The 14,851-nt window shown below is 61.6% G+C and overlaps 3 protein-coding genes across 3 annotated transcripts; 2 read left to right on the top strand and 1 right to left on the bottom strand.

Annotated features, from left to right (window-relative positions):
- The first annotated feature begins 765 nt into the window (after window positions 1-765).
- On the top strand, window positions 766-2,849 carry NUDT8 (nudix hydrolase 8). Its single transcript, XM_032357659.1, has 4 exons — window positions 766-1,097; window positions 1,726-1,858; window positions 2,374-2,451; window positions 2,543-2,849. The coding sequence occupies exons 1-4, from the start codon at window positions 904-906 to the stop codon at window positions 2,768-2,770; spliced, it is 633 nt and encodes a 210-aa protein (XP_032213550.1). The 5' UTR covers window positions 766-903; the 3' UTR covers window positions 2,771-2,849.
- A 1,532-nt stretch (window positions 2,850-4,381) lies between these two features.
- On the top strand, window positions 4,382-8,648 carry LOC116598605 (double C2-like domain-containing protein gamma). Its single transcript, XM_032357657.1, is given in 12 exon segments — window positions 4,382-4,714; window positions 4,800-5,173; window positions 5,346-5,425; window positions 5,502-5,573; window positions 5,791-5,900; window positions 6,000-6,135; window positions 6,263-6,316; window positions 7,659-7,742; window positions 7,744-7,811; window positions 7,909-7,990; window positions 8,172-8,268; window positions 8,344-8,648. Coding segments are annotated over 11 exon segments (1,152 nt in total). The 5' UTR covers window positions 4,382-4,714; window positions 4,800-4,935; the 3' UTR covers window positions 8,475-8,648.
- Window positions 8,649-9,000: 352 nt separating this feature from the next.
- Window positions 9,001-14,287, bottom strand: NDUFV1 (NADH:ubiquinone oxidoreductase core subunit V1). The gene is made up of 10 exons (XM_032357656.1): window positions 14,114-14,287; window positions 12,962-13,044; window positions 12,716-12,886; window positions 11,843-12,026; window positions 10,946-11,135; window positions 10,329-10,541; window positions 9,980-10,146; window positions 9,628-9,709; window positions 9,272-9,417; window positions 9,001-9,169 (listed from the first exon to the last, which is right to left on the bottom strand). Exons 1-10 carry the CDS (start codon window positions 14,183-14,185, stop codon window positions 9,083-9,085), a joined length of 1,395 nt encoding a protein of 464 aa, XP_032213547.1. The 5' UTR covers window positions 14,186-14,287; the 3' UTR covers window positions 9,001-9,082.
- Between the last annotated feature and the right edge of the window lie 564 nt (window positions 14,288-14,851).

Here is a 14,851-nt window from a genome sequence, read left to right as displayed (position 1 = left end):
AAGCAATGCAAGGCACGGTGACACCGGCCACTCCACGTACCGGGGCTGTGCCCAAGACTGGGGTGGTCTGGTCCTGAGAAGCGGGAGTCTGGAGAGATGCAGAGACATGACAGGCAGTGACCTCACGGGCCAGGCCAAGATGGGGGCGGGGGAGGGAGAGGGGCTTGAGAATCCAGCCCAGACTTGAGGCAGGACAGCTTCACAGAAAGGTGACATTTCAGCCAACACCTAAAGGGGTAGCAATTGCGAGGGAAAGGGGCTGGGAGAAGGGGAGACAGCTCCCAGCCTCGGGAAACGCGGGGCAAAGGCCTGCGGCGCCTGGGGAGAAGCCCGAGGGGAACCCGGCCGGGCGCTCCCGCCGCAGTGCCTGACGTCCCCGGCCTCCAGGAGGAGCGCCCCGTGGACCCCCGAAACGCTGACTTCCCAACATCCTGGAACACTTCGCGTTAGGTCCTTAGGAAAGGGACCGGCACAGGAGGGACGCGGGGCCCGGCAAAGCCTCGAAGCCTGACGCCCCGACTCCCGCAGCCCGCGGTCAGAAGGGCCGGGGGCGGAAGCCGGACGTGCGCCCCGAGACGCCCCCGAGGCTCTGAGACAAGCCCCCCGCACCACCGCCAGCTCCGCCCCCGACCCGGGCCCGCCCCTCTGCCGGAAGCCGTATCCTCGGGACTCGCCCCTTCCTGCCCCGCCCTCCAACGGAGAGGGGGGGTTTCAGGCCCCGCCCCGTTCCGCCGAGTCCCCGCCTCCCACGTAGGCCCCGCCCCCAAGGGCACCCCTGGGCGGCTCCCGGACTGCCGCCAAGGCCCGGCCCAGCTTCCCCCGGGAGGCGGAGGACGAGTGCTGTCCTTTCCCCTTCCCTCCCAAGGCCCGGCGCCCTCCTTGTCCCGCTGCGCCGGGCCGGACATGCAGCCCGACTGCCTGTCGGCGGAGGGCGAGCGGCGCTGCAGGCGGCTGCTGGCGGGGGCCACGGCCCGGCTCCGCGCTCGCCCCGCGGCGGCCGCGGTGCTGGTGCCGCTGTGCTCGGTGCGCGGGGTCCCGGCGCTGCTCTACACGCTGCGGTCCATGCGCCTGTCCGGGAGCCACAAGGGTGACGTCAGGTACACCGGCTGGGAACTCCTGTCCCTCTGGGAGGACCGGAGGCACCTGAGCGAGGCACTTCGCCTCTGCGAGCCTGGGTTTCCGCCTCTGGGGACGGGTCTGGGGAGAGCCGCGGCCCCGCGGCCCTCCACCCCGAGCCTGACGCCGCGGGTGCTCCTGTCCGGTCGCCACGCCGGACCCCTCGAAGCGCGTCCCGCACCGCCTCGAGCTGGGGACACCTCTCGGAGCTGTGTCTGCCCCTCCAAAAAGTCAGGACCCCGCCCCCTGCCGGAGACTCAAGGGAGATTCGGGTCCTGGAGCCGAAGAAGCTGGCCGGAGGGGGCTGCCTGGTTACCGGCCCTGGTCCCGTCCGCGTCCGCGTGCGCGTCCGCGTCCCCATCCCCGGGGGTCATAGCGCTACTGGGGCCACCATAGGCAAAACATGAGCTCCAGGGCCTCTCCCTTACTTCTGTCGTTCGGGGAGGTAGACCGAGCCTGGAGAGCTCGTGTGGCTTGCCTGAGGCCTCACTACAAACTAGAGGCAGAGACTGAAGATGCTTAGGTGGGTGACTAGCCCTCTGCCACAGCTGTCACCCCCACCCACCATGGCCCCAACAGACCAAGGACCAGGCTCCCTGTGCTTGTTAGTTTCCCAGGTGGCAAATGTGACCCCACTGACCAGGATGTGGTGCACACAGCCCTAAGGGAGACCCATGAGGAGCTGGGCCTTTCTGTACCTGAGGAGCATGTGTGGGGCATCCTGCGGCCTGTGCAGAATAGGGTAAGGGCACCACCAGGGACAAGGAGGGTGGCCATGGTCTCTGGCAGGCTGACAGCATGGTGGAGCCCTAGACATCTGCCTGGTGGTCACGTTCCATCCCCACACCACCCAACAGAGAGGGGCTGGGGTATCTTCACTCCTTTTCACGGGGGATCCTGATGCTCAGGTCTGGGGCTGGAGGTGGCCCCAGGGTAAGCCAGCTCTGCCCAGCTTGGCAGAAGAGGGTTGGGGAAGGCTTCACAGGGTAGACAGGAATTGGATGATGAATGGGAGATTTTAGGGGCATAAAAGTCAGGAAAGGTTATTCTAAGCGGTGGGAACAGTCTGCAAAGGCCCAGAGGGCTGCATGGCTCTGGTGAGTTTCAGTGCCCTCAGTTAGTCACCCAGGCCGGTGGGCTCAAGGACAGGGTCCTCCAGTGCTGAAGGGCTCTGGATGGCAAGGGGGTGGTGTCCCCCTCAGGCTCCTCTCCCCACGACCATGCCTCCCCTGACTGCCTGTCACCCTCCTGCCCCAGCAAAAGGCCAACGTGGTGCCAGTGCTTGCCAGCGTGGGCCCCCTGGATCCCCAGAGTCTCAGGCCCAACCCGGAAGAGGTGAGTGGGGGCGATGGTGGGGGCCGACCCACTGGGGAGGCTCCGTCCGCAGTAGTCCTCCGTCCGCTCTCTGACCGCCTCTTTCCCACAGGTGGATGAGGTATTCGCCCTGCCCCTGACCCACCTGCTGCAGGCACAGAACCAAGGGTATACCCACTTCTGCCGGCGTGGCCACTTCAGCTACACACTGCCTGTCTTCCTGCACGGGCCCCACCGTGTCTGGGGGCTCACGGCCATCATCACTGAGTTCACCCTGCAGCTGCTGGCCCCTGGTGCCTACCAGCCCCGTCTGGCCAGCTCGGAGCGGCCCCTAGGCTGAAGGCCTGGCCCTGGGCAGCCCCATCCTTCGGTCTGTCGGGCCAGCTCCATTCCTGGACTGAATAAAGAGCTTTTACCAATTCTGTGGCAGCCGCATCGTCTGCACTGGGGCCTTGACCTTGAGCAGACCCCATGGGACAAGTGGCCTCCTGGCTGGGTACCTCTGTCCCAACACGCTGTTACCCACTGAACAGTGTGGGTGCTTACTTTGTACTGGTACTTGGCTGTCACCACAGCCCTGAGGTGGGGCCAACGCTGGCCCTGGCTGGTGAGACCAAGGCTCAGGGAGAAGAGACACCTTGCCCAAGTTCACGCCAAGCTAGGACTTGAGCCAAGCCCTCACTGACTCCAGCGTCCATACTCAGCCACTACATTATAGTTCCTGCTCCTGCCTCTGTGTTTAGCTGACCCCGTGCCAGGCGATAGGAATCCAAAGAGGAGCCCTGCTTGTTACTGCAAAGTTCCAACATGACCAGCTCCTACCGTTGCACCAGGTTCTGTGCTGCCCTGACTTCTGGGGTGACCCAGTCTGGGAGGACCTGAGTAGGTCCCACAGATAATCATGTGATTATACATTCATTAAGCACAGACAATAGTGGAATTATACATCAGTTATATAGAACAGAGAGAGGTGGTAAGCAGTCCTGTCCTTGTCACAGTAGACTGGGCAATATTAGCCTGGACAGGTGATAGGAAACCTCCACCCACTAGCTGACTTTGGCAGAAGAGGAATGGTGATAAACTTGAGATATCCTAGCTTCAGGCATGGCTGGATCCAGGAGTTCGGGGCTCTCTTTCCCTTACTGTGCTTTCCACTATGTCGGCCTCACTCTTGGAGAATCTCTAGTCTGCAGGTGAGAGGTAAGGAGCAGGTGACAGCTCTGGGACGGCACAGCACCAGGATCCCATCACCAGAAAACAGAGCTGCTCTCTGGCGTTAAACTCAAGAGTTGTACTTGGTTGGCCCTCCCTGAGCCTGTCACATGGCCCGCTGTAGCTGGAATTTCTTGGTCGGCAGGGTCAGCGGGGAGAGAACTGGGAAGGAGGATGAACCCTCTAGACTGAGCCTAGGGAAGGGGGGCAGTCCCCAAAGGACCAAAGGGAAGGAGAGAAGGGAAGGTTGAGCAGGTAAAAATCAGCCAAGTTCCCCTGCAGAGTGACCTTGAAACCAAAGGTGGGCAAGAGCAGGTCAGATCAAAAGGCAGAGGAGGGAAGCTGGGGTAGGAGGAGGAGCACATACACAAAGTTTAAGGTGTTTGAGGAAATAAGATTAGCGATGTGGGGGTGGGGAGGGGCCCCACCACTCCGGGCCACGTGCTGGCTCCAGCGATGGCTTAGGATCGCGTTCCAGGCCAGGAGAGGGGCAGATAGATGTCGATGTGGAAGTGACATGATTTGTGTTTGAAAAAGCTTGAGCTGCCAAGAGGCCCAGATGGCAGACGCCCTCCTCGAGTCTCCAACCCCGGCGCCCATCCCCACTCCACAGGAGCCCTGTCACCTCACCTCCCGTGTGCCCCCTCCGCACCTCCCAAAGTGTCCCCCACACCACTCTCTGCTCCTGGACACCTCCCCACGTGCTCCCTCCCGCCTCACCCACCCCTTCCTTCACAGGCCCCTCCCGCCGCCCCTCACACTTCGCACCCCTTGTGTCATCTGTGGCCCTCCAGGCTCCTCACCTGGGAGCAGGGCGCGTGATGGTGGTAAAAATAGGTATGACAGTGTGTGATGTGGCGGGCAGGGAGGTGGGCGGCTGAGCCCCTGCACTAGAGAAGGTGCCAGCCTCCCGAGCGCTGGAGCCCGCTTCGGAGCCCCGCCCCTTCCCCCTCAGTGGCAGGCCCTGTCACCGGGTCTGGGAGGCCCCTTGCTCAGGTTCTTGCTCTCGAGGGTCACCTCAGTCTGGCTTCTACTCAGCGAACCAAAGCAGGAGGAGCAGCTCACAGAGCGGGTGAGTAGCCGCGGGCCTCCTTCGGGCTGGAGCACCCCCCCTCTTCCCCCACCCCGCCCGCTGTGACTCCGCACTATGTCCTCAGGTCCTGGCTGCCACCTAAGACCCCCACCAGTGCCCTCGGGGATGCCTCATCATCCTGGCTCCTTGGCCCGCCGCGTTCCCCCTGTCCCCGGCCCGTGGAGGCTTCTCTGAGTCCCTGGCCCCATGTCCAAGCCCCCATGGCAGGCACTGCAGCGGTGAGCCGGGGGCGGCCCCGGCGGGTGAGCATGCGGGAGCACATGGCCATCGACGTGAGCCCCGGCCCCATCCGGCCCATCCGTCTCATTTCCAACTACTTCCCGCATTTCTACCCCTTCGCTGAGCATACCCTGCGCACCCCCGAGCCACAGCCTGCAGTGACCCCCACACCCCAGCCGCAGCCTGACCCAGAGCCAGAGGGAGATTCAGATGACAGCAGTGAGTGGGGACAGGGGACCAGGAAGGGGGGACACTTCTGGCCCAACCTGGCCAGGGCAGAGTTTGGGGCGTCCCAAGCATCTGACTGGGGGAGGGCAGGAGGCATAGTGCCATTTGGGCAGCGGGGCAGGGGTGGAGTTGGGCGCTGACCCTGCCTGCCACCTGCTGTTAGCTGCCCTGGGCACCCTCGAGTTCACGCTTCTTTTTGACGCGGACAACAGCGCCCTGCACTGCACGGCTCACCGTGCCAAGGTGAGGATGGGGGCGGGGGTCTGTGGGCCAAGAGCCTGGGCCACAGACCTGTCCCACATTCAACATCTCTTTTCAGGGTCTCAAGCCACCGGCCTCAGGCTCTGTGGACACCTATGTCAAAGCCAATCTGCTGCCAGGGGCCAGCAAGGTGAGGCTGACACCCAGGCCCCTACTGATGCCCCTTGGCCGCACCCCAGCCCGGAACCCCCGCCTGGTCCTGCCGTGCCCCTCCCCACCAATGCCTGGACATCAGGCACGGAGCTCCCTGTCGCTGGGGAGTACATTGGGGGGGTCTACCAGGGAAGTGGGCCAGAATGGGGCCCTGGGGCCTGAGGAGGGCCTGATCCACCCTACCTGGCCCCCAGGCCAGCCAGCTGCGGACCCGTACGGTTCGGGGCACGAGGGGGCCTGTCTGGGAGGAGACCCTCACCTACCACGGCTTCACCCGCCAGGATGCTGGGCGGAAGACTCTGCGGTGAGGATCTGGCCTGGGCTACGAGGGGGCAAGCCCAGGGTGGGGGGTGCTGAGGTGGGGAGGCCTTGCCTGGCCAGGTCTGACCGGGGCAGCCACCAGGCTGTGTGTGTGTGAGGACCCACGGCTGCGGCGACGGCGGCGGGTGCCTCCCCTGGGGGAACTGCGGGTGCCCCTGAGGAAGCTGGTGCCGAACCGAGCCAGGAGCTTCGACGTGTGTCTGGAGAAGCGGAAGCTGGTGAGTGAGGCCAGCACGGGTAAGGGTGCGGGGACCAGGATCCTTGTGGTGGGCAAGCCGGAAAGAGGAGCAAGGAGGGGCTCAGAGCAGTGTCTGGCCAAGGTGACCAGGCCCTTTGCTCTTTCAGACCAAGAGGCCCAAGAGCCTGGACACAGCCCGTGGCATGTCCCTGTATGAGGAGGTGGGTAGGACGATCGGACCAAGCAGGGATGCGGGGGGGCAGCCGGGGGCCCAAGCCGAAGCGCATCAGGCAGGACCTGAGGCGGGTTGAGGGGATGCGTCCCGGCGCAGGTGGGTCTGGGGAAACTGAAGCCATCGCTCTCACAGGCCCGAGCATTCGTAGTCCCAGGGCACAGCCAGACCCCAGGGTGTAGGCAGGGAGGGTGCCTCTCTGGCTAGAGCAGCCCCGAGCAGCTCTTGGGTACTGCGACAAGCAAAGCTCTCAGGGGGCAGAGACACAGACCGTGTAGAAGCAGAGGCTGAAACTGGTGGGATCCGTCCATGTCCTGATCAGGTCAAGGTCCAGGCGAGAATGAACAGCACATGGGGCTCCCAGGCTTCTACGTCAACCCCTAGGGCATTGTGGGGACCACTCCTGGGGCTTGTAGCCCTAGACAGGCCTTTGTCAGGAGGCAGAAATGACTGCAGGAGGCCCCGTGCCAAAGACCAAAGGCATGGCCAGAACCCCACCCCGGGGCTGGGCGGGGAGGCACCTGCAAGGCTGCGGCAGGTCCTCCCCAGCTCCTCTAGGACGGAAGGGCCAGGCACTGCTGTCTGCCCCCTGGTGGAGCCGCAAGTTGCTGCACCTGCCAATGAGACACCGAGCTGGCAAGTCCCACCCCGCCGGGGCAGGCCCCCCCCACCCCAGTCGAGCACTTCCTGTCCCAGCCCCGCGCACAGAAGCACGACTCGCGAGGCGGGTGCCTTTCCTGAGAAGTGAATGTGAGCAAGGGGGCTGGGCTTTCCGTAACCGGATCCTGTGTGCAGCAGGGGAGGAACATTCTTCCTGGGCATCCTCCCCAAGTCCTTTGCAAGCACCAGGGACTGAGGGTGGCAAAGGTCATTCCGAACCTGGTCCCCTGGGCGGTGGGGAGTGAAGGGGGGGAGTTTTGTAAATTTAGTGACCTCTATGTCGTCAGGTAGAGAACAGCCTCTCGGAGCTGCTTCTGTGACACAGGGAACGGGGGTGATGGATGCTTAACGAGAGGCCATTTAGGAAGCTCCTAGCATGTTTGTGCCACTCGGACACCAGCGCCCTTCCTCTCCGGGACAAAGGTGCACTGGACTGACCAGTACCACGGCCTGAGCAAGCCCTTCCCTTCGCAGGCCCTGGAGAGTACGGCGTATCTGGTAGTTCCCTTTCAGGGTGCCAGGGCGCCATTCTGTTTTGGGAAACAGAATCCTAACATTAAATTGTTGGCCCCGAATTTCTTTGCTGCCAGCCCGAGTTGTCCCGTGGGGGCGCACACGGGCGGGTGGGCGAGCTCTGGTTGCACTGGGCTGACCACAGCCCACCCCTGCAGGAGGAGGTGGAGGCAGCAGGGGAGGAGCGGGGACGCATCCTGCTGTCCCTGTGCTACAGCTCTCGGCGGGGCGGCCTGCTGGTGGGGTGTGCTGCGCTGTGCCCACCTCGCTCCCATGGATGCCAACGGCTACTCGGACCCCTTTGTCCGCCTGTGAGTGCAGACGGGTGGACAGGCAGGTGGGCAGCGGGGGTTCCCCAGAACCCCTCTCTGGGGCCACACCTAAACTGACCCTATCTTTCCCAACCAGTTTCCTGCATCCAAATGTGGGGAAGAGATCTAAATACAAGACCAGTGTTCGGAAGAAGACCCTGAACCCCGAGTTCAATGAGGTAGGCCAGGGCCGGGTGGGGGCAGTCCCAGCTACTCTGGGGTTGGGGAGGATGGTGTTCTGTCTCACTCAGAGAGCACAGACCCGCCCCCTTACCTAAGCAACTCATTGCCTAAGCCTGTTTCCGAACCTGTGAAGGACTCGGGCCCCTCCTTCCTGCCCTTCTGCCTCTTTCCCTGCAGGAGTTCTTCTACGCAGGCCCAAGGGAGGAGCTGGCCCAGAAGACACTGCTGGTGTCTGTATGGGACTACGACCTGGGCACAGCTGACGACTTCATTGGTGAGAATGCAGGGGAGCTGGGTGAGGGGCCCAAAGGGCTCCCATGTGGCTCCTGACCCCTGTCCCCCAACCCAGGTGGGGTACAGCTGAGTAGCCAGGCTGGCGGGGAACGCCAGTGGCACTGGTGTGAGTGCCTGGGCCGCAGTGACCACCGACTGGAGCTGTGGCACCCGCTGGACGGCGCGTCCCTCCAGCTCAGCGACTAGAGCGGGTCCCCGGCCTGGCGCTGCTCACCACCTCCCGAAAACTGACCCGTAGAGCTGGGAGGACCTACAGCTGCCTCACCCCTATACCGAGCCCCACGTCCAACTGTGCTTTCCTGCCCACCCTTCCCAGTTCATCCCGCGGCCCATCACAAAGCAAGAATAAACCTGCAGGCCCGAGTCTCTTCTCTTCCCTGCCCGCCGCCTCACAGGGCAGACCGGGCCCCGCTCTCCCTGCTCCCACCCTCCAGAAGCCCACACTGGGCCAGGCCCAGGTCTGGACCCCTGGCCACTATTTTCCCCTCGTCACACTGGGAGAGCCCCCTGTCCTCACGCCTGCCATCCGCACTGAGGGATGGCTGAGGACACACTGACCCACAGGAAGCCAAGGTGTGGATTCGTAACATGTCCTTGAGCTGACCTATCCCCACCCCGAAGTGGGGTCCAAGCAGGGTACAGGAAACCTCTCACTCTGCCTGGGAAATAGACTCCATGAGTAACGGGCTGCTGGGACAGAGCAAAGAGCAAGGCCGCAGGAAAGCTGCATCAGGAGAGTGGGCAGCACGGGCTTTATTGTCCAGCCACATGGCTGTCCGCGCAGGGCAGCGGGCTCAGGACGCAGCTTGCCTGGCCTGGTGCTGCAGGGCAAATCTCCGCATCCGCTCCTCAAGCTCCGGCCGGAAGTGGCGGATCAGACCCTGGAGGCGGGAAGGAACCGCGGTGAAGGGAGCCGAGAAAATCCCAGCACCCTGAGGCCTCAGCAGCCCCACCCCAGTGCCCGCGAGCAGGGCAGCAAGTACCTGCACAGGCCAGGCGGCTCCATCACCCAGCGCACAAATGGTGTGGCCCTCTATCTGTTTGCTGATCTCCCAGAGGGAATCGATCTCCGCCGGCCGGGCGTCCCCCCTCACGAAGCGGGCCATCACCTTGTTCATCCAGTCCACGCCTGCGGCCAGAGCAGGACCAGAAGGCCCGATGGTCCCCAGCCAGGGCGTGGGGCGGGGCCACGGGCAGGTGGGGCCCAGAGAAGGGACGGCCGGCTGGGAGCAGCCGCTGTCCACTCAGTGTCCACAGCCCATCCAACCTTTGCCCGTGTGCCTAAGCCAGGCCTAGGGTGAGCCACAAAGAAAGCCCCCACGCCGCCCCAGGTGCTCACCCTCACGGCACGGGGTGCACTGGCCACAGCTCTCGTGCTTGTAGAACTCAATAAGGCGGGCGATGGCTTTCACAACATCTGTCTGGGGTGACCAGAGACAGTGAGCAGGCCCCCGGGCTGAAGCCTCAGCCCCCCAGCAGCACCCCAATGCAGGCGGCGTTCTGGCCACCCCTCCCCCACCCTGCACATCCAGCACTGCCGAGACCAAAACAAACATTCTGTCTTGGGGGGTAATTCCCCCCTCTCCCAGTGACTGTGTCTCAGGTCACAGGAACTGGGATCCAAGAGCTGGCAGTTCTCAGGAAGCCCGGGGAGGGGTCCTGACTGGGTGGGGAGCAGCAGTGGCCCTTACCGAGCGGTCCATGACAATCACAGCGGCTGTGCCCAAGCCCGTCTGCGCCTGCACCAGCGCATCGAAGTCCATCAGCACCGTCTCGCACACCGACTTGGGGATCAGTGGTGTGGATGAGCCGCCGGGGATCACAGCAAGGAGGTTGTCCCAGCCACCTGTGACGCCTCCTGGGACCACAGTCAGTCCCCAGAAGGATGGATGGTCAGGGCTGGGACCAGCGCACCTACCTAGTCCTGAGCCCAGGACCTCTGTCTGCCCCCGTGCGGCGCCGCCTCCCTAGACCCTCCCACCCTGGCTCTCTCCACCGCCATCCCGCCCTGCTCCGGCCCTGGGTGGCCCCAGGCCTCACCAGCATGCTTTTCAATCAGTTCCTTCAGCGGTACAGACATCTCCTCCTCCACGGTACAGGGGTGGTTCACGTGGCCAGAGATATTGAACAGTTTGGTGCCTGAGTTGCGCTCACGACCGAAGCTGGCGAACCATGCACCCCCGCGGCGGCAGATGGTGGGGGACACGGCCACGGTCTCCACGTTGGCCACGGTTGTGGGGCAGCCGAACACTCCTGTGGAGGAATGGGATGAGGGACTGGTGGCCACCAGAGGGTGGCGGCAGGTGCGATCAGGTTCCCAGCAGGGGGCTCTGTCCTAGGATCCTGCTCTGTGACCCAGCTCCCCTTCACCCCTTCGTCAGTCCCATCCCCGATGGGACCCGGAACTCCAGCAGGCACCGCACTGCCTCCTCACCCTCCCTCCCGCTAGTCCCTGGAGGGCTGGAGAGGACGCGGGTGTCTGCCATGGGGGCATGAGGGACTGCAGGCAGGGCCTCTGCGTTGTCACCACCCTGCTCTGTGTCTGGCCCCCAGCCCAGAAGAACTCGGAAATCCCCTAAGAATGACCAGCGGGGACGTGAAACCAGATGGGATTCCACATGACACAGCACACGGCCCAGGACCCGGCCAGCTCTTACCCACGTCCGCGGGGAATGGCGGCTTCAGGCGGGGCTTGCCCTGCTTGCCCTCAATGGACTCGATGAGCGCCGTCTCCTCCCCACAGATGTAGGCCCCAGCTCCACGCACAACAAACACGTCAAAATCATAGCCAGAGCCGCAGGCGTTCTTGCCGATCAGACCAGCCTCGTAGGCCTCTCGGATGGCCACCTGTGGGACAGGAGTGTGAGGGAACCACTCCCGCCAGCCCGGGAACACTGTGTGGTGGGGAGGGACACAGGCCCTGGAACCCCGTGTTCATAAGAGTCTACGAAAAAGTTCCCCTTGGGCGTGAGCAGAAGATGCTCTGGGAGAGGCGTAGGGGTTTTACAAAGTGTGCTACTTCTGTAATGACAGCTTAACAGTGTCTCCAGCTACACATATTTTTAAAAGAAAGGCTGAGGGAATAATGAAAATTTTAATAAGCAGTTTCCTACAGGTAGTGGATCCCCAGGAGATCTGTGTATGTGGACAGTTTCCTATCTTTACGTGAGGAGGTTCTACTTCTGCAACAGAGGAAAAGACCCTCCGGGTTGGTTTTAAAATATGTAGCAGTAACACTGAAACACAATGCTGCTATGGGCCAGGGAACCCTAACCCTTTCCCTCGTCACTGTTGTACAAGAGCCTAATAGAATGGTGTGAGACTCTGGCTCTGGACCCATCACTACAGGGGCCGCCGAGCTCCGAATGGCTGAAATGACCCCTTGGCCCTTTTGCAGAAAAATGTCTAGGAGCCCGCCCCTGCCCCAGGAGTCACAGAGCCCTAAAAGCCTCCCAAGCTGAGGCTCAGGATATACAAAAAGCGCCCGGAGGTAGCTCTGGGGGCCATGCACACCCAGCACCTTCCCCTCTGTGGAGGCCCCTCCCCTTTCCCACCTGCAGATTGGAAGCCTCATTGTAGAATTCCCCTCGGATGTAGATGTAGGCAGCGCGGGCGCCCATGGCCCGGCCCCCAACTAGGCAGCCTTCCACCAGCTTGTGGGGATCGTGACGCATGATCTCCCGGTCCTTGCAGGTGCCCGGCTCCCCTTCGTCTGCATTCACAACCAGATACTTGGGCCTGTGGGTGCCAGCACACTGGTGAGGCTACACAGCCACTGGGGCTGGGCCTTCAACTACACACTACCCCCTCCACCCAAGGAAGCCTCAAAGATGTCTCCCTGTCCCCCCCAACATGTCCCCAGGGGCTCTGCTTGCTCTCTATCAACGACAGCAAGCTCACTGCCTATTACACCTTTGCGTGGCTCGACCCCAGGTAAGACTGTTGTTCTGCTCAGTGCAAATGTCCCCTTGTGCCTTCCTGAGAGACCAAAACTTGCTCTTGGTCACAGAGAACCTTCCTGAACCTCTGCCATATCTCTAGGGTTAAAAGGAGGTTAAGTAGTTGACATTTACCATTTGCTTTCTATGTGCCAATGTGAGGGGCAAAAGCTATTATGAAAACTTTCTAATCATTGCACAATATCCACTTGCAAAAAAGAAAACTGAGCTCAAAAAGACCAGGAGATGCACAAAACTATAAAATTAGAAGACAGCATTGGCCAATAAGTCTGCCTCAGTCAAACTCTTGTGTTGATTCTGCTACCACTGAGGAAGACTGGAGAGAACCGAGTCCCATCTACTTATGCTCTGGAGGCATCTTCCCATTCACTCGCTCTTAGTTTCCAAGGAAACAGCCCCAAGGCCCAGGAAGCCCCAGCCACCCACGAGGCTTCTCCTACAACCCCGTCTCCGCCTCCCCACACACACCTGCCATCCGAGGGCTTATTCATGAAGCTCCATTTGAGGCCAGTGGGGAACCCAGCACCTCCACGGCCTCGCAAGCCGGATGTCTTGACCTCGCCCAGGATCCAGTCAGGTCCCTTCAGCAAGATCTCCTTTGTCTTGTACCAGTCCCCTCGACTCTGGGCACCTTTCAGCCTGGACAGAGTGGGAAAGGCATTGAGGAAAGGCCCTGCTCCAGGACCACCCGCCGAGCTAAGGGCACCATCTCACCTCCAGTCATGGCGACCATAAAGGTTGGTGAAGATCCGGTCTTCATCCTTCAGTGAGCCAAACGAGGTTTTCTTTGCTGCTGTCTGAAGACACAAAGGGTCAGGTGTCCTGGCACAGTTCTAGGGTCAGGAAGGGCCTGGCCAAAAGTTACAGATTCTTGGGTTCCCCTGATTAGTTGGGGCTGGGCTGAAGAGAGGTTAGCGGCCTAAGCCTCAGCACTCTTCGTGGTGTCATACCACTACTACCACCAGTAAGTTTAGCAGGCATATTAGGCTAAGCGTCTGGCGTCCAAAATGCCATTTCATCCCCATAACCCTAAGACACGAAAGACTTCCTCTGCTTTACGGAGGAGGAAACCAAAGCCAAGAACAAACAGAACTTGCAGAAGGACACACAACCAAAAGCAGTCGATGGAACTGGAACTCAGGTCTGCCGTGGTCAAAGCCCACACCTGAACCACAGCCCCATACTACCTCCCTGAGCCCAGTGGTACTTCCATTCACTTGCCTGGCTGTCCCGCCGGGCCAAAACTTGGTCAGACCAGGGCCTGACATTACTAACTGTCCTGGAGACAAAATGTGTTTACTGGTGCAAAAGGAACGCTTCCCTGGGGCTGGGATAAAAGGTGATGGAGGGAGACCCACGCGGGATAAAGCTGATGAGAAGTGGGGTCTGTGATTCCATCTGACCCAGTGGCGAGCATCCCAGGCGAGAGCTAAGGGTACCTGGCTTCCAGGCTGCCAACCCCTTAAAAGTCATTACAGGGAGCAGAGCGCTGGATAGGGCGTCAGGAGACTCCCCTCCCCAAAGCTTGTTTCCTGCACCTGTAAAATGGGGGCAGTGCAGAATTACACTGTACAAGGCTGTCCCAAGAAGGAACGAGACACGGCCGCTTCCCCACCTGCACAATTTCCCCCTATGTCGCCCGGCTGTTAAACAGGGAAGCCAAGGAACCGAGGGCTGGGGAAGTCAGCCTTCCAGCGGGACCCATTCCGCTCTACACCTAGGCCGGAGCGGCAGCCTTCCTGCCGGACCGGGGGAATGTGCAGGATTCTCTAGAAGGCACTACAGACCCAAGGGGCGGCGCGTGCACAAGCACTGCAGCGAGACCCGGCCCTTGGACACCCCGGCCGGAGGCAGGCTGGGCCTCACCGTGTCGCCGCTGAAACGCACAGACACCCGAGCGGGAAGCGACCCGCTGAGCAGCCGCCGCGCCGCCAGCATCGCGGGAGACAGGTCAGTCACCTCCCGCTGTCACCTTCACGGCCCCGAACCCAAAGAACCAGCGCGCCGGGGACGCTAGGCGGCGCACAGGAAAAACGTCACGCGCCCTGGCTCCAGCTGAGCGCCCAAGCTGCCCTGCGCCTCTCTCGCCCCGCCCCCGCTTCCTCGGAGGTGGGCGGAGCGACCAAGAGTAGCCTGTCTGTCGCGGCGGCTGCTGGGAAGTGTAGTCCCGTTGGCCGCGGGGCCCGCCTTTCCCGTGTGCAAGTCGACGCTTCACCTCATAACCTCCAGCTCCTTTGCTCGGCCTGGCTTGTTCACGTGCGCTTCCGGACACCGGACTTTCATTCTTTTTTTTTTTTTTTTTTAATGTCCGTTCTATTTTAAACCCCAAGTTAACAAACATCGCCTTCTGCTGGATTCTGGTGTCTTCTGCCTTCTAGAGGTTCTGCATTTAGTGTGCACTTGTTGTATGCACAAGTGTACGGCCCAAGGAGAAATCAGCCTGGTTAGGGCCGACGGCCGTCATGACCAGGTTATTATTATTCTGGTAATTATTATTATTATTCCAGGTAATTATTCTGCCTCAGTCCAAACCTGGAGACTGATCTCTCTCCAGCCCTGCTCTGGACACCCCTGGGCTCAGGGAAGTACTGCCCAGTAGCAGCA

This window comes from Mustela erminea, chromosome 9 (genome assembly GCF_009829155.1).
Source record: "Mustela erminea isolate mMusErm1 chromosome 9, mMusErm1.Pri, whole genome shotgun sequence".
Classification (NCBI taxonomy): Eukaryota; Metazoa; Chordata; class Mammalia; order Carnivora; family Mustelidae; genus Mustela; species Mustela erminea.
The sequence above is the reverse complement of the archived record's forward strand: the minus strand, read 5'-3'. Positions and strand labels throughout refer to the sequence as shown.